This window comes from Notamacropus eugenii, chromosome 1 (assembly GCF_028372415.1).
Source record: "Notamacropus eugenii isolate mMacEug1 chromosome 1, mMacEug1.pri_v2, whole genome shotgun sequence".
NCBI lineage: Eukaryota > Metazoa > Chordata > Mammalia > Diprotodontia > Macropodidae > Notamacropus > Notamacropus eugenii.
This window is the reverse complement of record NC_092872.1, coordinates 401429277-401450340: the sequence shown is the minus strand read 5'-3', so window position 1 is coordinate 401450340 and position 21064 is coordinate 401429277. Positions and strand designations below refer to the sequence as shown.

The window sequence follows — 21064 nt, the reverse complement described above, 5'->3', positions numbered from 1 at the left end:
CTAGAAGGCCAGATATGACCTTGAGGTGCAGGTTCCCTACCTCTGGATACTGTTTATGTCTTGTATAATTTATGCAGAGTAAATTCAGTACCCTGCTTCCTCATGTCCAATCCTTCTCCCCAGTGTGAGGCCAATCAACTAAATGTTTAGCTCACCAGGTATTTCCTTTAAATGAAAGTCCAAAGGGTTGACACAGCAGAAAAGGATTTAGCTTATAATTTTAAAACCCATAGTGTGTTCCATGTTTAGCATCTCCTCTTTTCTACCCTATTCTGTCACCTGTGAAGGGTTTCTCCTGTCATTAAAGAGGTAGTTTTTCTCTAACTAGGTCTTTTTTTTTTTAAATATGTGAACAAGGAATAAATGCTTCTTTTAAGGATATCGTGTGTGTGTGTGTGTGTGTGTGTGTGTGCGCGCGTGTGTATAGAGGTTTGGAAGTGGGAAGAAACATAGTCAATGTACAAGCAGGCTTGCTGAGGCCCATAGGATGATCCCAGTATCCAGGGATTCTGGGATGGCTAGAAATGATCCACCAAGTCAGAAAGGTAAAGTAATCTAAACATGACACCCACCAATGAAACCAAGACCCAGCACTGATGAGCCTTGAGGCTAATGGTCTTACCTTATATACATTTCCTCTCGGTTGTTATCTTTGTAGAAATTCTATTTGGAAGAAAAACAAAAGTTATTGAGGTTTTAAAAGTTGCCTGCATCAGTGCCAAGGCTCCCCATACATGGCCTGGTAAAAGAGAGCCTTACCCTCCTGAACTCTCCACACAGCTTGTACTCCCTCTGACTTACCTTACCCTGACTCCCCACTCCTCTCACACAAGGAACTCTCCAGGCAAGAAAAGGAGGAAGTTCAATCTTGGGATTTGGGTGACGAGAGCAAGTTATCTCTGAGGCTTGCCTAAAGATGTGTCTCTACTGAGACAGTTCAAGGAATCACATCCATTATGTAGGATTCTGCTCTTAGTGTAGAGAAAATGACCACCCAGAGCAACTAAGAACTATGAGACTTCATAACCAAAATGCTTATATTTAACAAACCAGAAAAATTTCATTAACAGCCCCTTACTCATAGGATCACGGCTTATAGCTGTAACTCTTTCCATTTTAAAAATGCCTACAGAAGTTAAATGACTTGTCCATGGCCACACAAGCCAGGACTTGCACTCAGGTCTTTTGATTCCAAATTCAGCATGTTTTCCATTGCACCATGCTGCTGTCTATGAAAACATAAGCAAAAATTTGGGCCCAATTTAACTGACCTTCATCTGATCATAAAATGTCAGAGTTGGAAGGAAATTTAAGATCAAAATTTCAACTCCCTCATCTTACAGATGAGGAAATTGAGTAAGGCTCAGGGATTAGGGTACGATGACCTGCCCAAGAGAGGTAATTTGTAACACACCCTCTGACTCCTCCCCCAGTGCTTTTTCCACTACAGAATTTGTCACTGTTTGTTTGGTTTCTGACTCAGTCATAGGATATTAAGGCTGAAAGGAACTTCAGGGCCATTTAGTCTAAAGTCTCTTATTCTATACATGAGGAAACCAGCCCAGATAGAATCAGTACTTCCCCCAAGGTCGTGCAGCTCTTTCGTAGTAGAGCTGGGACTCAGATGGAGATCTTTAGCCTCTCAGTACAAATTTAGACTGAGAGAGGCCTAAGTGAGTACAAAAACCTGAGAATGTTTATAACTGCTTCATCCCTGGATAATAGAAACTGTTATTTTCCAAGGGAGCCAATCATTCTATCCATACTTGAGGAAAACCCATACAAATTTCACAGTGAGGTCCCCAAGACTCAAAGCCCTCACTGGGTTCTCCACAGGAAGGTTCCCAGCACCTGATGACCTCACTGGGTTCTCCACTGTAAGTTCCTCCAGTACCTGAAGCTTCAGCTCTCTACAGTAAAGATCCCAGCCCCTGAAGCCTTAGCCAAGTTCTTCACAGGAAGGTTCCCCAGCACCTGAAGCTACAGCTAGGCTCTCCTCAGAAAGGTCCCTTGAAATCTGAAGCCTTAGCTGGATTCTCTACAGTAAAGTTCCGTAGCATCTGAAGCCCTCGCTGGGTTCTCTGTGGGATAAGCCTGGGTGGACTGGCATACCAATAAGTTCACTGTGCAGCTCATGCGGTTGTCCTTGCTCTCATCAGTCATCACACCTCGGTAATCCAGCAGCTTCTCTAGGAGGCCTTTGACAAGAATTACAAAGTTCTCCACAGACTTGGTAATGCTTGGGTGATGCTCAGCACACTCTACCAATCTGCAAGCAGAGAGGGAAAGGTGAATGATCCTGGGGTCAGGTGAAAGCAAATGCCTTTGAGGGAGGTCTGTGGGGGCTAGGAGGAAAGGAAGAGAGGAGCTGAGACAGGGCAAGGAGAGACGGAGCTAGGCCATGAAAATTGATCTGATGGATTTACAGTCCCCACAAGGGAGATTAGCAAATTGAGGAATGAAAGTCTTTTCACAGTAAATACAAAACATATATTTTGTGCACAGACGTGTTTCATATTCATAACGTTTCCTCTAATAGAGTATAAGCTGATTGACTGCAAAGATGGTTTCATTTGTGTTTGTATCCTCTGCACCTAGTGAGGTACCTGGAACAGAGAAGGTGCTTAATAAATGCGTATCAGTTGACTGCCTGATATAAATTAGGAAGCAAGATGCATCTGTGACATAAGAAATTTAAGCTAGCCATTAGGAAGTGCTTCCTGACAGTAAGTCACTCACAATGAGGAACATGATAAATTTAGCAGAGATCCAATATACCAATGATGCTATCCTACTAGAAGCCCTACTAGGTGCTCTCATAGACATAAGGATGCAACTAATTCCCTTCATTAAGCCCTGTAATAGAGTAAGACTGTGCCAACTTCCATCTAACATCTTCTGAGGAGGATCAAACACTCTGCTGCTTCCCTGATCTAAAAGTCCAACTAATATTTGTTTTTTTCTTCTATTGAAAATTAAGAAACTTTGCTGCAGAACTGCTACCCCAGCTCTGGCAAGGAGTGATGTGGAGAAGCCTCTGTCTCATGAGGCCAGCCTCAACCAGAGGCAGTGGAACAGCTGAGAGGGCACTTCATTCTTCCCCAGGGAGTCTCAGAATCAGGGATTCTCAGAATTGGGAAGAACCTGAGGGCTTATGTAGGCCAACCCCTACCTGGACAGCTGTCTGTTCTACAGAAACATCAGCAACTAGTCATCTAAGTTCCTACACAGCATAGTGCTGGACTTGTAGTCGGAAGACCTGAATCTAAATCTGGCCTCAGACATTTACTAGCTTTATGACTCTGGATTAGTCATTTAGTGTGCTTCAGCTTCCTTGTCTGTAAAATGGGTACAGCAATGGTGCCTCCCACAAGACTATTGTAAGGAAAAATGGAAGTATTTAAAAAATACTTTTCAAAGCTTAAAAAGTAATATATAAATGTTAGATATCATCACCATCATCATCATCATCATCATCATCACCATCATCATCACCATCATCATCACCATCATCATCATCATCTATAGTGAGTGACCTCAATACCTAGCACTTACTTCCCAGGGTTTCTATGAGCATCAAATGAGATAAAACTTCTAAAACATGTCATCATTTCATCTCATCTTATAAGCTAGTCATTATTATTATCATTTCTTCATTTATTATCTCCCATTCTACTTTTTGATAGTTCTGATCATTAAAAAGTTTTTTTTCTTCTATTGAACCAAAACCTGCTTCTCTGCATCTTCACCCCCATTACGTTCAGTTCTATTCTAATCCCTCTCTTCATGGCAGCCATTCAAATCCTCAAGGCACCTATCCTGTCCCTTCTAGTTCTCTAGGCTAACCATCCCTTGCCCTTTGCAGAGTCCTACTGGCTTGCCATCCTGGCTGCCCATCTCTGAGTCTGATCCAGGCTGTCAGTGCCTCTCCAAATATGTTACCCTGAAACTGAGCACAACTGCCCACCTCTGTGAGGTTCAACTAGTTGTATGGTCGGGGTGGAGTACATCCTCCTTCCTTGCCTCCTAACAATTACACATTAAATTTACCCTGCACTTTTAGCTTCCTCAAACACTTTCACATCTGTTTTCAGAAAAGACCCCCACAATACCTATAAGGTATACCTTAAATAGTGCCTATAAGTGTGTGTGTACCCTCACTCCCATTTTGTAGACATGATTCTAGAATCATAGAATATTATGACTGGAAAAGGCCACAGAGGTTACCTAGTCCAACTCTCTTATTGTTTAGACTAGAAAAAGGAGGCTTGGGAAGGGGAAGGGATTTGTCCAAGGTCACGGAGCTGATGGTAGATTTAGGAGAAGAACCCAGGTATGTGTGTTGACTTCCAATTTAATATTCTCTTCACTAAATCATATAACTGAGACATAGTGAGGTCCTGTGACTTGGAATCAGCTGCACAGTTATTCAGTACTTGTGGCTACAAGTATTATTTATTTATTCTTAACTTATGGAAGTGATTGTTGAAAACTGAAAAGAAATAAATTAACAAATTTGGGGGAAAATGCAATATGTCATTTAAAACTTTATGTTTATAAACAGATGTTCCTTTACGAAGTATAAAGCAGTCAGTATAAAAAAGAATAATATGTAATAAGAAATTAAGTCTAGAACCTAGGTCCCCTCTTTTCCACTTACAGAGCTCTGTTCAATATATTACTCCCCCCAGCTCCCATCTCATACTCATGTTTAGTTCTTTTCCATAGGGCAACACTACACATGTATTTAGGAGACAGAAATCCCATCAGCCATACTCAGAAGGTTCTAGCTGCTGCTATCTCTGGGACCAGTTTGGCTCCTAGAGACACCTGGAAGCATTTGAGAGACAGAGATCTTGGATATTCATTGTCCCCAATGCAGCAAGCTGGCCTACCGAGAGATGGCCTTCCAGTCTGTTGTTATGATCAGACAAATCCATCTTCCCTACAGGGAAAGCACCTGTTCTTAGTCTCACAATAGCACGATGCAAATCAACCTGTGATTTAAACAAAGCTTGGTCTCACTCCACATTTTGTGTGTGCTTCCTTCCAAATGATTCACACTCCTAACTCACCTTCCCCTTTCTACCCCAGTGACAAAGATAATGAGGTTTTTATTCGTGCCAAGTATCTCATAGGCTTTGATTTGTGATCCTCCACTGCCTCCCTGGGAGGAAAGAAGAAACTCTGAGGTGCAGCCCTCAGTGCCTGGCAACAGGGGTTGGTGGAGGGGTTGGGAAGGAGTGCTCTGGAGTAGAGTCTCAACAACCTACAATCTAAAGATGGCTGGAAGTGGGTCCTTGGGGAACATCTCTTCGAAAAGATTGAAAGGAGAAAACTAATCTCATTGGCCCAGTGATAGACCCTGATGAGTAGAGTACTTTAGGGAAACTAAATGTTTTTCCTCAAGCCCCTAAGTATGGAATAGAAGAGTGGGTTTGAATTGATACTGTATCTTTTGTTTCCTATTTTGTCTCATAGGAGGTAGAGGGAATTAATTATCTAACATCTTGTTGGTTTCCATTCATAGAGCAATCATCATCAAGCACCCTCTAGAAAGATGAGCACAGTGCTAATGGATGTCATTGGTTTTCAGTTGAATTAGACTGGACTGAATGATATCCAATGCATAAACAGTTATCTCCTGTCATAGACTGAGTTTCCTGACTCTACTGGGGAAGAATCACATAATAAAACTGCAGTGGAATGGGTATGTGAGTGGTGGTGATAATGATCCAAGGTCCTGGATGGTCTCCCATTTACCCAGATAATGTGCTTTGATTCTCTGACCCAAAAGTTGCTTGTAAATAGGTCAATGACCCCCGAGCAGAATCCAAGGGCTCATAGGGCAGGCTGACTGTCCCATTAAATATGGCACCTACATTGCTCAAAGACAACAATAGAACAAGGGAACAAGTCATTCACCATTATAAACTATGTTATTGCTCCCAGTTGCAGTTTTAACAATACTGTTTTTCTTCTGGTTATCTAATACAACTTACGGGACTCCTCGGATCATCCCTAATGACTTATGAGTCATATGTGTTTTAGATAGAGCTTGGAATTTTCCCGGTCTGACCCTCTCATTTTACAGAGGAGGAAACTGGAACCCAGAGGGGCTAAGAGCTTCCCAAGGTCACATAGATCATAAGTAGTGGAGCTGACTGTGGACTCCAGTTTCTCTGACCTGAAACCTGATCCTGTGTGTGTGTGTGTGTGTGTGTGTGTGTGTGTTTTATAACTGACTTAAAAAATAATTTATGGAATAAAACATGAATTTTTGTAACATAGTACAATAAAAACATAATTGTACATGAAAGTGCGTATCTACTGTGCAAAACTTGCATAGTATACTTTCAAATATACAACAAAATTATCACGTAAATTTCTTTTTTTTCCTCCCCCACCCCCACCCTAGAGATGACTACGATTAGACACAAATACTATGCTGCTTTTCCCGTTCCTATAGGCATTGGGGCTTGTCTAGCTTCTGACTCATACTAGTTCCGAATCTTATTCTTACTTCCCCAGCTGGTGCCGTTACTCTCTTGTCTCGTAGAACCTGGGTAAACTTGGGACTTTGCCTCTTGATCACCACCAGTGGTGCCCTCATTCTCTTGCCTTCACTAATTGAGACTAGGTTGATCTACTTCCAAGCACTGGCAGGGTGTTATCATCATCTTAGGACTCATGTCTATGCCCTGCTCCCTTACCCCTCATTCAGTAACTAAGAGGAATAGTGATCAACTTTGTTGTTGAAGGAAGGCAATTAAGTGACAGGTATAAGATAGACCAAATCTTTCAGGTCTCTTCCCCCTCTGAAGATTCTGTGACTGAGCCCTTGGGTGAAGCTTCTTATTCCCCTGTAGCCTACCCTATTTCTATTTCTAATATCTCTTCCCAATCCTATCATATTGCTGTCTTGCCATTTCAGGCACATTTCCTCCTGATGGAAGATAGGAAGAATAATGTCTTTTTGCCAGCAGTTTCAATAAGGACAAAAAAGGGAATAGGTGATCCTTGTCAGAATTTGTCCTTCATTTTCATGTACACACACTCTTTGAACAGGTGTAACTATGACACTGCTTCCACTTTCCAGATCTAAGTTTTTTAACTGATTCCCACCCCAAGAAGAACATTATAAGATATTCATAAGCCACTTTCACCTCCAGGATATGTGTATGCCCTGCTTATATAATTCTAACTGGCCTTCAACTACGTGTAGTTTGGACTATTAATTGAGAAATAGTATGGTATACTGAATAGACCTAGGTTTAAAGTCTCCATCTGAAATATGGGTTGTGTGACCCTGACAAGATTATTTAGCCACTTAGTGATCTCCTAGGCAGCCCTCTAAAGACAGAGGTATCAAACATGTAGCCAGTGGAGCCAATGTAGCCCACAAAACTCCCAAATGCAGAACTAGGTAAAAATGTAATTGGAAAATACTTTACAAAATAAATAAAACATATAAAAGATAGATAATATTAATATATTATCTTCTAAGTCAATCTGTGGTTTGTAGAGATCCTTATGAAGAGGTGAGTGGACTGTTTCTACTTGAGTTTGACATCATGCTCTCAGACACTGAGTTGCGGAGGTGCTGACCTGCACTGACAAAATGAGTCAAGCATTAGACTAGGAGCACCTTCAGAGCAGGGACTTTTTTTTGGCCTTTCTTTATATCCTCAGTACTTAGCACAATGCCTGGTACATAGCAGGTAACTGACTAGTTGACAGATTCACCTGAGAGTTCTCTGTACCAATGAAATCACAGACCTCAGCCAATATTCCTATTCTCTTAGACTTATAATGATCTTCCATGTTACTCTACCCTCTCCCTCTTACCTAGCTTAGCCTCCCAACAGCAGCATATTTCTCTCTTCCTTCACTGGCCCCTAACTCCACTGTCAGTGCCTAGAACACTGAAATCCAGGCCAATCAATCAACAGAGTGATCATCCACCAGCAGGCATTTATTAAGTGCCTACTTATAAGCCAGGCTTTATGATAAATGCTAGGGAACCAAAGGCAAAAACAAAACAATTGCTACCCTCAGCAAGCTTATATTCTGTAAGGAAACAGAGAATGTGTACAGGTAAGTAAATACAAGGCAATCCATGAAGACGAGGTAGGTAAGGCGGGATGACCACCATTTGGAAAGGCTGTTAGCCATGACCAGGATGTTATTCCTCCTTACTTTTTCTTCTTGCATTCTCTGGTTTCCTTTATCACTCAGCTCAAATCTCACCTTCCATAAGAGACCTTTTCCTTTGGAATTAACATCAACATTGTAAATATCTTGGGTGTACAGTTATTTGTATATGGTCTCTCCTAATAGAAAGTGAGCTCTCAAGGGCAGGGACTATATTTTTTTACCTTTCTCTTCATCTCCAGTGCTTAGCCAAATACAAAGCATATAGTAAGAGCTTAATAAAATGTTATTGACTGACCAAATGGCAATACCTGTGTGGCCTGGGGCTAACCACTTAACTTTTCACAACCTCATCTGTAAAATTAGAGGACTGGACTAGATTGCTTTTAAAGTCCCTTCTGATTCTAAATCTGTGATCTTGTGGCTACTGTCACTGGAGCAACAGGGATTTTTAGGATTGAGATGTGGTTCCTCTCATTAGTTCCCCTCAGGTTTCTGGTAGGATCCTGATCATGCCTTCTGTCCTTGAAATGTTGGGGGCCAGGTATGTGTATAAGGTTGGGGAGCAGTCATTTTTATGACCACTACAGAGCCAGTAGCAAGATACACCTGTATAAGTCAGTTACAAATTCCCTGAGACATAAGTAGCTTGCTGAAGTAGGAGAGATGTATCTCTACCAAGGATTCTTGGCTATAGGTTTGAATTCCCAGATGAGGACGTGGGAGGAGGATGGCTGGCATGCTGGCACACCCTGGAGAAATATTACAACTAGCCCTTGTCCTGAAGGGAAAGGACCAATGGAATTTCTCCATCAGTGTGCTTGTAGGCCTGGCCCAAGAACTACTAATGTGCCTTTATTCTTGACTTAGAGTTATTGGAACCCTAAGTGTTAACAAATCAGCTGAACTACTAACTAATGCCTGACTCAGGACTCCAGCTGATTCTAACGCCCAACTTTCTTCAGGCTGAAACTGTCTTAGAAAGTAATGGGGGGTAGAGAGGAAGGGAGAGTGGATAAACTGAAAAGTCTGCACTTTTCTGGGTAAGGAAGGAGTAGCAGTGGCCTCAGCCTTTGGGAATTTTGTACTATGGTCTGAACTCTTGGCAAGGAGACTTTTCTGCTTTGTGGAGAATGTCCAAAAATGCTGTTTCTAGAGAGATATAGAGAAATAACGAATTTTGTCTCTGATTTCTCAGACCTATTATCAATTTTTAATTATGAATAATCCTTTCTTTAAGAAAGAATTTTTTTTTTATAAAAAATCACCTGCTGACAGTTTTCATACTTGGATATACTCCTGCCCCCTTTAAAAAATCCAAAGTGCTGACAATACTTATAGTCTTGTTCCTGGTCAATATTGAGAATGTTTTAATGTATGTGGTCTCAAGAGAGAAATATTGACTGAGGCAAAATGTCACCATTTTCTTCTGGACAATCAATCTCTGTATTCACCAGAGAGAAGGGGAGCTGAATTCTCCTACTCTAGGAAAATTATTTGCATTCTAACAAATTTAATGAGCCCTGTGTGCTCAGGGAGGATGAGGAAAGGGAATGGATACTGCTGAGACTGGTTTCCTCCAAGATCAGCATTTCCTTGCAAGGATCTGATCAATCACTCTGGTCTTCTTTGTGTGATATTCCTGAACAATAGGGGCTTTCATATCAGAAGCTTGGCTTGTTATAAGATGAAACAGGTTTAGGAAGGGCATGGAAAAAATAACTCAACCAAAGATTTCAGGTGAGGACTAAGCACCAGACAACTCTAATTCACAGGTTTAAAGGGGAACTTTGAAGTCATGTAGTTTAATATCTTTATCTTATAAATGAGAAAATTGAGGTCCAGAGAAGTAATGAAACTTACCCAAGGTTTCACAGGGGAAAAGGGGCAGAACCAGGGTTCAAACCCAAGTCCTTTGGCTACAAATCCACTGTTACCTTCCACCAAGGACAAATGACGTGCTCTTCTGCGGTCTATCACTTTACAATTCCCACAGAGACTAGACCGACCATGAATCTACTATGGTAATACTTACTTCCTTATGTAAATAATACTGTCCTTTCTCTTTGGGCCTTTACAATGTATGTGGGGAGGGGGTTTAGGGGCCTGCTTTATGCTAACATTTCCACATTTCAATTTCTTTTCTGCTGATGTCATTTAAATCTCTGGGCTATTCCTTCTTTCCTTTTTACTGTTTTATAATCCACCAATTGTCTTATAATCCACAGTGATTTTTTTCCAGAGGTAGAATACAGCCATGGGCAATAAATTCAATTGTCTAGACTAGTGTTCCATCAGGAATCCTTCCATGACATCTGCTAAAAATGTGAGCATAGCCTCATACAAGCAGTTTGTAAGCCCAGAATTGCTGTAGGTCTGAGCAATGGCCTTTCTCTATGTGTTCCTAACAACAGAGAGCTCCATGAAGCAGGTTTGGCCAGGAGGAAGGCTTTTTGAGAGAACAGCTGGTTCTGGAAAGAGGAGATAGATGAGGGAGCCATGGTCAAGAGGCCATGAAAATTGAGATCACTGCGGAAATTCAGCACTCTGTTCTGCCAGTCTCCAAACAAGTCACTTGGTAAATGGCTTACAGAATCGGAGACTTGAAACTTCAAAGTGACCTTTGAGGTCAGCTAATATAACCTTCCCATTTGGGGGAGGGGGATACTAAGGCCCAAAGAGGTTAAAGAGTGATTTTTCCCAAGGCCACATGAGTAACAAACTACAGAACCCAGATTTGAACCAAAGACCACTGCCTTCAAAACCAACACTCTTTTTAATCAACCTTGTTGACATGGCTTCCTTATGGATTGCAATAACCACCTCTTAATATTAATAACTGGCATCTATGTAGCACTTCAAAGTCTGTAAAGCACTTGGCACACATTATCTCCCCTGGATCACATAACAACCCTGTGATGTAGAGATGATCAGTATTATTGTCCCTGTTTTGTTCAGGGACATTGTAGGAACTACCAGTATGGAAGCTTCCTCCAAACAGCAGCGATCAATCACCAACTCATACATAACTTACATACAGTTTTAGAAAGTTGTTGGAGGCACAAAGAGGTAAAACAATTTGCCCATTGTCACATAAATAGTAGGTATCAGAAGCCAGGTCTTCCAGAATCCAAGACTGTGCCTCTATCCATCTCCTTTTCTACACCCCCCGCCCCAAACTTTTACCAGGTAGGAAAAAGACATCTTGTTTTTCCACAGAAATGTGTATCTCCTCTGACATTAGGGAGTAGTACAAGCATGCTAGCTAACAAAATGACCTAACCCACATTCTCTTTTCTGTGCCTTCTTTCTTCCCCCAATTAAAGTCACTGAAGCTGGAAGTTTCAGAAATTCTTGGGAATTATCATGGCTAAATCATTCAATCATCTATTAAGTACCTACTAGAGGAAGGCTCTCTAGACTATAGGATATGTGGGGAAATGATTTGTAAGACATATTCCTGCCCTCATGTAACTGTCATCTAGATGAAAAGTGTCAATTTCAAATAGAAACAATGGCTATTTAGACCACATGTTGACTTAGAAAACTATATATTAATATTATTTATATTCTATTGTGTTTTTATTTTTTTGTTAAATATTTTCCAATTACATTTTAATTTGGTGGTGTTATAGGCCACAATATAGCCTGCCCTGTGTTTGGCACCCCTGATCTAGATCTTTCAATAACCAATGGAGAATGACTTCTCTTGTGAGACAAAAATGTCAGTAAGTCAACAGGCATTTATTAAACACCTCTTGTAGAAAGTAGGATTTGAGCTGAATCTTGAAGAAAGGCAGCAAATCCAGGAGGTAGAGGCAAGAAGGGGGGACATTCCAGCCATGGGGGACAGTTTGTAAAAATGAAAGGAGTCAGGAGATTGTGTGTCAAAGATGAGGAAGAGGAAGAAGACCAATGTTGTTGGATTATAAAGTATGTGGAAGGGAAGAAATTCTAAGAAAACTATAAAGGCAAAGAAAGGAACAGTTTTTGAAAGGCTTTAAAAACCAAACAGATGATTTAATATTTGATCCCAGAGATAATAATGAGTCAGTGCAATTTATTGAGTAGGGAAATGACATGGTGAGACCTTCATGGGAACCCCAGCTTCTGAGAGAAAATCATCAAGCAGATTCTCACATTAAGTAGAAAGTTCCAACTGCAGGTCCCTCAAGATAGTGCATTAGTTTGATTCATAGTAAAGCCACAGGGCTCTTCCCCAAAGACTCACCCCCCCTCCCTATGACTGAGACTTACATAGACTCCAGTAGCTGCATATATTGCTCATCACCGCGGCCTCCTTCTACTTCATGGTCCAAATTGAGGATGATTTCATTTTCAAACTGTAATGGTGGTGAAGTTCAAAAGAAAGAAAATATATCAGTCTCAAAGGTAAGTTCTTGGCTTCAGGGTACGCCTGAGATCATCTAGCCTGAGCAAGAATGAAGAGAGCCTGTTGGATCATCCAGAAAGCAAGGACAGTCCTGCCATACTACTTTGCATCATGGTCTAAAAGCTGTCATGGCTTCACAGTGTCAAGGTCATTCTCTATAAGCATCACCCCAATCTGAGCTCATGATTAACTCAAAAACTTATTTTTTTCTGGAAGGGTCACTTCACATTATATTTTAGCATTAAACAAAACAGCATGTATTCTAATGCCCTCCAAAAAAAAAAACTGTCATTAGTTGTCATTTTTACAAAGTTTTTATAATGTTTTCAGGTTTGCAAAGCACTTTATATAAATCATCTCATGCAATCCTCCCAACAACCCTGAGAGATAACTACAAACAGGCACTATTATCCCCATTTTACAAATGAGGAAACTTGGGCCCAGAAGAGCTAAGTGACTTACCCATGGTCACATAACTAGTAAAGGTTAGATATAGGATTTGAACCCAGGTCTCTTGAAATTCCAAGCCCTTTCTAATTCTAAGCATCTTTGGTGAAGGGTCAATATTTATTTTCTGTGATGGTAGTCCCTCTGCAAAGCTCACTACATACAGTATACATTCAGTTCATGAGGCTTTTATTTCTTCAGGTCTTTGATCTAATCCCCTCACTTTATGATGACCTGTTGTTCTGTCCTGATATGAACTCTCATATTCTGATCACAGCCACCTACTCTAGGAAAAAGACCAGTGGACCAAGAGTTAGAAGATCTACATCTTCATTCTGGTTCTGAACTTAACTGAAGGCAAGTCATTTAAACCCTTAGAACTTCAGTTTCTTCAACTTTTAAGTGAGGATGAGTATACTTGCACTGGCTACCTCACAATGAAAGTGTTTGGTAAGCCTTAAAGAATGAAAAAATATATAATCTGTTTTTATGACTATAATGATTGTTGCTGTAGGCCCGGCAACCCCATTAGAATCTTGTTCCCTTTGGGATTCAACCTTAAACACTCAAAATATCTGATGATTTTGTGTCTCCAGGACCTAGTGCAATGCTTTACAAATAGTAGACACTTAATAAATGCTTATTAGTTGAATGATTGATTTTGAAACACATATTGCCCTTTGCCAGGAAGGCTAAGAGAAGGAACAGGTAAAAAGAGGCATAACTTTAGGTTTACTTGATTCTTAGGGGCAGAGGACAGCACTCTGTGGTGTGAGAGAGCTCTCCATTAAGGATGTGAATTCTCCTTAACCTTGGGCAGATTCTCAAAGAGAGAGCCTTTGGGGGTCAATTAAGAGCCTTAGGACAGAGTATAGGTCTCTAACCAAGGCAGGATAATCAAGGTTTTGTCCCAACCCAACACCAGATGGGAAAGACACGTAAGAGTACTGCCTCTCTCCCAAGACTCCTTTGGCCATGAGTAGCCTATCACCATGCCAGTAAGAAGGCAGACAGAGAAATATGTAATATTGAAAAGAAGAGATATGGAGGTCATGGTCAAGGGACAAAAGGAGAAATAAGAAATAAGATTGTTGTAGAAATTCATCAGCCTCCAAAGAGTCCATTTGCAAAAGTGTCATTTGTTTCATTTGTTCATAGATGCAAAATGACCTTCGAATTCATTTGCCATTTCCTTACTCACCTACCCCCACCCACTGGTCATTTGGGGGCTGAACTACCTTCTTGTCTTTCATGCTATCCTTCCCTAACCAAGTGAATTTGCTCTGTGGGTCAAAATTCCTAGTTATGACTTTCAGAGAAATTTGATACTTTTTACCCAAGTCATCTGGCCTCTAATGTCAGAGGTAGGGTGCTGCTGTACCCTCCAACTTGCAATTCCCATCCTAGGGTTGTGCTGCATTCTATTATTGAACTATTCCCCTTTCCAAACCTAACTATATTTCTTCATTCTGGCCATTTCCTATCCTACCACCGTGTTTCCCTTTCCCTTCAGTCTGGCCCCCCAATATACATACTTTCCACTTCTTGCTTTAGGAACTGTAATCAAATCAATATTACTTGGATTCAAAAGGACTTAATTGCGTTATTATGCCTGTGACTTTTCAAACCAAAGCAACCCTCCCCAGCAGGCATTCACTTCCTATTGGAATGTGAGCTCCTTCAGGGATGGGACTAGGTTGCTCTTCCATTTGTATTCCCTATACTTAGTATATAGTAAAAATACGCTATTTCATTCATTCATTTGGAGAAAACTTTGTTATTATTAATGGATAGAACATAAGGCACATACTATGATAAGCATTGATAATACATGTAATCATATGACAAGGGCCTTGCCTTCAAGAAATTCACAACCTGTTCTGGAAAGATAAAATACCTCCATATAAAGAAACCTACAGTAATAACATAAAACAGTATCTGTTTAAGCCTTTCTAGAATTTCAGAGGAAGGAGAGATCTCTGTGGTTTGAATGTATCTATAAAGGTTAATGAAAGGAGTGGTACTTGACTGAGCCTGAAAAGGCCAGGAACATTTAGATAAGCAGAAAAGGGAAGGGAAGGAAATTCTTGGCAGAGTACATAGTGTGAGGGGAAGAGAGATCGTGTGTGTGTGTGTGTGTGTGTGTGTGTGTGTGTGTGTGTTGGGGGGGGTAGTGAGAGAGAAGGCTAGAGAGGTAGTTTGTGGGGGGCTTTGAATGCCAGGCACATTTCTGAGCAGTGAGCCTCACCAAAGAGGAACCTTATTCCATAATGTGTGATCCCTCCAGAGTTAAGCTCATGGAAGGTGGTTATTAATGTCAATTGTTAGCATTATGGCTGTACATTAAATAATAGAAGCCAAAAAGTAGCTCTCCTGAAAAAAAAACAAACACACAAACAAAACCTGGATCTTGTGTATGGATAGATCACGAGAAAAGGTTGGAATGTTCCCACCATATAACAAGTGTTTCCTTCCTTGCCAAGCAGGGAGGGGAAGGAGCAACCTCTATCCCTCCGAATGGAGTAAATATGCAGCTGTCTAGAGACCACAATGCATCCCCTAGGGGAGAAATTACAGGGTGCTGGCGGAAAGAGAGAAGAAAGAGACTGGATGCTTCTGAACCTTTCCTAGGCTGTTTTTGCTAGGGAGCTGAAAGTCAAGGTCACAGTCAGAAATCTCTCAAGCTGCTCTTCATCAGGGCAGGCTGGGGTTGCAAAAAACACTCAGTTCCCCCCTGTCCCCTCCCTCTTCCCTAATACAATAAAGAAGGAGAAAGGCAAGGCAAATCCGACTTGCAGAGGGAAACAATGTCCCTGGGACAAGTCGTACCATCCTACAAAGCACAGCTAATAATACTACCCTCTCGCATTTGTAGAACATTTTCCTGTTACAAACCATTTAATAACTCTTATCTCATTTGATCCCTAAAAAACCAAAGAGAGTAATCATAATTATTAATGATGATAAAAGCTACATTTATATAACATTTTAAGTAAGGTTCACTAAGAGCTTTATATAACATTATCTTAATTGATCTTCCTAACAAAACCCTAGGAAGTAGGCATCATACTACATTATTTATTATTCCCATTTTACAGATGAAGAAACTGAAACTCAGAGAGGTTAGATGACTTGACAAATTAATGGTAGAGCTGGGATGCCAACTCAGGTCTTTTAACTCCACCTCTAGTCCTCTCATTTGTGCTGAATCAATAAGAAAGGATAAATAAGGGGCACAGTGGGGCTGAGGGCATGGCAGGGTCTCTGTCTCAGGGAAGTCTTCACCCCTCATGCCTTTACCATTCCTACTGTGAAACCATTAGTAGGCTGTGTAAGAGGACAGCTACCTCAGCACCAGTTCCAGCAGGGAGGGAGTTACCAGTATCCATTGTGCTTTGGCTGGCCAAGGATGTCAGCTTCCAAAGAGTCATGGGCTAAAGAGTGGGATGGCTTGTATTCTACCTCTGATCACAAGCCTAGCAAGGGCTCAGGCTTTGGTGTTTTTGAGAGAAATGACTTATAGATCTCAAAACTGCTGGAGGTTACTGAGGCTTCTTCTTCTCAGGAAATGTGAGAGGCTGTTTAGTAGTGAAAAAAGGCTAGGTCCAATCCACCCCCAAGTGAGATCTTTTACCTCATTTGGATAGAGAGATGGTACTCATTTGATCAGCCCATGGTAAAGAAAAGCAATTTTGGAACATACCCACAGATGGTTGAGAATGAATGATAGGGGAAGGGAAATCTAAAAATGATATATAAAGTTTTTTAAAAAGGCAGACAAATCCAAGGAGGAGAAGGGGGATTATTACGAGGATTTATTTTTTTTCCTCTTTTTTTAAAAAACGAAACAAATCAAAGTTAAACTAATACTTTTAAGAAATGAAACTACAAATCTACAGCTGAAGGATAGAGCTGTCTGCTCATATTCAGAGAAACTACCTGGTGCTTGGTTATGCTTAGGATGTGTATTCTAAGGCTGTCAAATAATTTATTTGACATACTGATTCCACTGGCTAACCTTTTAATGTCCCAGCTGGAACCCTCACTCCGTGCACAGTGTATAAAAACAAATTCATCATTTCCTCCAAACTAGGCCTCCTTTCTGATTTCCCTGTTTCCATAAATTGGACCACAATTCTCCTAGTCACTCTATTAGATACCAATGAATCAAAACTGTCAGCATTAGAAAGATTCTTAGGGATCAGTCCAACCCATTCGCTTTATAAAATAGGAAATTGAGACCTAGAGATGCTAAGTGATTTATCCAAGGTCACGCTGATAGTAAGTAGCAGAGACAAGACACCAATCTAGGTCTTATGTCTCAAAATCAAGGAGTCATCTTGGATTCTTCTTACTCACCCCCCTCTCCCGCATCCAAATAGCTGCCAAGTTCTGTCAATTCACTGTTCAAACTATATCTTATATTTTTCCCTTTCTTTCTATTCCTGCTGCTACAACATATTTAGCACTATTACAACTTTTCATTTGGATCACACTGTGATCCAATGTAAACCAATGCAAGCCCAGTCCTTTGAGCATGTATGAAGAACATGCACAATATTCTCTGCCTACTATCAATCCAACAAGTGGAACTCTGGGCAGTTAATTTCCAGTGAAGTGTGACTAAGGGTTCACGATAAACTATATAAGGATGAAAACTCTTCAGTTTGATTGAGGATCTAAAAGAACGAATGGTTTGTTAGAGGCTGAACCAGAACTGAATGTGTTTATGAAACATTTGAAGTAATAATCTCTCCATTTCTTCCCTGGCAGCTTTTGAGTGAGGAGCACTACTTGTTATGAACTGCTGAGAGGCTACCCCAATCAGCTGCAATGTATCCAAGAACAATGGCACCTCTGCTGCTTTCGCATTTATTCTATCCTAGTCTCAGGTAGGGACAGCTAGGTTGTGAAGTGGGTAGAGTGTAGACACTTACTAGCTGTGTGACCCTGGGCAAGTTGCTTAACCTTATTTGCCTCAGTTTTCTCATCTGTAAAATGAACTGGAGAAGGAAATGGCAAACCACTTCAGTATCTCTGCCAAGTAAACTCCAAATGGGGTCACAGAGAATCAGAAATAACTAAAATGCCTCAACAAGTCAGGTAAACGAGTATTCAAAACTCAGAACAGATCATGTTATGACTTTGTGAGTTTTGAAAGGTTGTAAAAGCTATCAGAGAGAGGTCTCCTCATCAATGGAAATTGGTAACAGAGATCACTGGAGTCAGTAGCAGCCATAGCTAAGCTTGGTGAAGACCTAGTCCTGAGGAGTGACTTCATTAACTCAGCTAAATATTGGCCAAGAAACCAAATCTTTTAAGAAGCTAGTGCAACTGAACAAGGGAGTGACTCTCCAGGCCAGGGATGTAAAGGTACATTTTACACCCAATTACTTTACATAGGAGGGTCAGCTAGGTGGCACAGTGGAGAGAGTGACAAGTCTGGAGTCAGAAAGACTCATCTTCAAGAGCTGCAATCTCGTCTTAGACACTTACTACCTGTGTGACCCTGGACAAGTCGCTTAACCCTGTTTGACTCCGTTTACTCATTTATAAAATGATCCAGGGAAGGAAAAGGCAAAATATCCAATATCTTTGCCAAGAAAACCCCAAATAGGATCACAAAGAGTCAGACATGAAGGAAAGATAACAGCAACAATGTTACATGCATGCCACTATATCTTTTTGCTTCAAGTTTGAGTCCATTTTTCTCAGGGATAGAATGAGAGTGTGCCTTCAGTTTAGAGAAGATGCTTTATACCAACCATGTCAAGGGTGAGGTATTCACCCCAGGGACTGACAGTGTACAAAAGGCATTGTGGACTCAACCTTAGATGGTACAAAACATTCCCTCTCCACCAAAGCTAACTGGCCTTCTTCCCTCTGTACATAATTGATTCCTAGAGAGAGTGGGCTCAAACTCAGTATTTAGTGCAAAACATCAGTAAATATCTCTTTGCAAAACCTCCTGGTTCAATGCCTTCTCCTGGTGAAGGGGTTTGCATACCTCAATGAAACTGAGCTATGTTGTGCAAGGTTACCCAAGACAGACAGGTTGCAGTGGAGAGTTCTGACAAAAGGTGATCCACTGGAGAAGGAAATGACAAACCACTGTCTTTGCCAAGAAAACTCCATGGACAGTAATAAAAGATTTGACACAAGATAAGCCCTTTAGGTCAGAAGGTGTCCAATATGCTACTAGGGAAGAGTAGAGGACAATTACAAGTAACTCCAGTACTAATGAAATAGCTGGCCAAAATCAAAAGGAAGCTCAGTTGTGGATGTGTCTGATGATGAAAGGAAAGTTTGATGATGAAAGGAAAGTTTGATGCTGTAAAGGTCAATATCGCATAGGAACCTGGAATGGAAGATCTACGAACCATGGTAAGTTGGATGTGGTCTAAGAGGAGATGGAAAGATTGACCATCAACATCTTGAGCAGTGAACTTGAATGGATGGGAAAGGGTGAAATTAGTTCAGATGATAACTACATATATACTATTGGGGGCAAGAATCCCTTAGAAGAAATGGAGCATCCCTCATAGTCAATAAAAGGATGAGAAAAAGTAGTTCTGGGATATAATCTCAAAAATGATAGAATGACATCTTTGAATCCAAGGCAAATCATTCATCATTACAGTAATACAAGTCTCTGCTACAAACATTGATGCTATAGAGGTCAAAGTTGACCAGTTCTATGAAGACCTTCAGAATCTTCTAGAAATAGCATTTTTAAAAGATATCACATTCATCATAGGGAACTGGAATATTAAATTGAGAAATCAAAATATAATTGAAAAGCAGGAAAGTTTAGCTTTGAAATACAAAATAAAGCAGGCATAGACTAATAGAATTTTGTCAAAATAATTCACTGGTTATAGCAAACACTCTTTTTCAACAATCTAAAAGGTGCCTGTACATAAAAACATCAGCAGATAGTCAATATTGACATCAGACTGATTATATACTTTGCAGCCAAAGGTGGAGAATTTCTATGAAGCCAGTTAAAACAAGACCTAAAGTGGACTATGGCTCAGATCATGAGCTTTTTATTACAAAACTCAGAAAGAAAGAAAAACCATCCGACCATAAAGTGTGACCTAAATAACATGTACACACATGTGTAACATGTGTGACCTAAATATCATGAGTATGAAGAGGAGATGATGAATACATTTAAGGGATTAGATCTAGTAGAAAGAGTGCCTGAAGAATTGTGAACATAGGTTCACAATATTATATAGAAGGAAGCAACGAAAAATTTATTCCACAGAAAGAGAAAAGCAAGTTGGTGTCTGGTGAGGCTTTATAAATAGCAGAGGAAAGAAGGAAAGCAAAAGGTAAAGGAAAAAGGGAAAGATACACCTAGCTGAATGCAGAGAATAGCAAGGAGAGATAGGAAGGTTTTCCTGACTAAGCAATGCAAAGAAATAAAAAAGAAAACAATAGAATTGGAAAGACAAGAGATTGCTTCAAGAAAATTAGAGATACCATGAGAACACTTCATGCAAAAATGGGCATGATAAAAGACAAAAATGTAACAGAAGGGATGTAACAGAAGCAGAAGAGATTAAAAAGAGGTGGCAAGAATACAAAAGAACTATATAAAGAAGATCTTAACATCACTGATAATCCCATTGGTTGGTTACTGATCTAGGATTTCATTCTTGGAGAATGAAGTCAAGTGGACCTTAGGAAGCATTTCTAACAATAAGGCTAGTGAAGGTGACAGAATTCCAGGTGGGCTAGTTAAAATCCTAAAAGATGATACTGTTAAAGTACTACTGCATTTGATATGCCAACAAATTTGGAAAACTCATCAGTGGCCACTGGATTGGAAAAGATAACTTTGTACCTCAGTTCTAAAGAAGAGCAATGCCAAAGAATGTTCAGATTATGGAACGATTGTGATTATTTCACACTCCAGCATGGTTATGCTTAAGATTCTGCAAGTTAGGCTTCAGTTCTATATGAACCAAGAATAAACAGCAGAGTAGACTTAACAAAGAGTCAGAGGAAGTAGAGATCAAATTGCCAGCATTCACTGGATTATGGAGAAAGCAAGGGAGT

General features: G+C 40.4%; 1 protein-coding gene across 1 annotated transcript in view; it reads right to left on the bottom strand.

Annotated features, from left to right (window-relative positions):
• DOCK2 (dedicator of cytokinesis 2) overlaps positions 1–21064 on the bottom strand; it is a 480195-nt gene that overhangs the window by 39186 nt on the left and 419945 nt on the right. Inside the window, exons 34-36 of the mRNA XM_072630938.1 lie at positions 12412–12497; positions 2113–2269; positions 623–663 (exon numbers count right to left, since the gene is read on the bottom strand). Of these exons, the coding sequence (XP_072487039.1) occupies positions 623–663; positions 2113–2269; positions 12412–12497 (284 nt within the window). The remainder of the gene's footprint in view (positions 1–622; positions 664–2112; positions 2270–12411; positions 12498–21064) is intronic.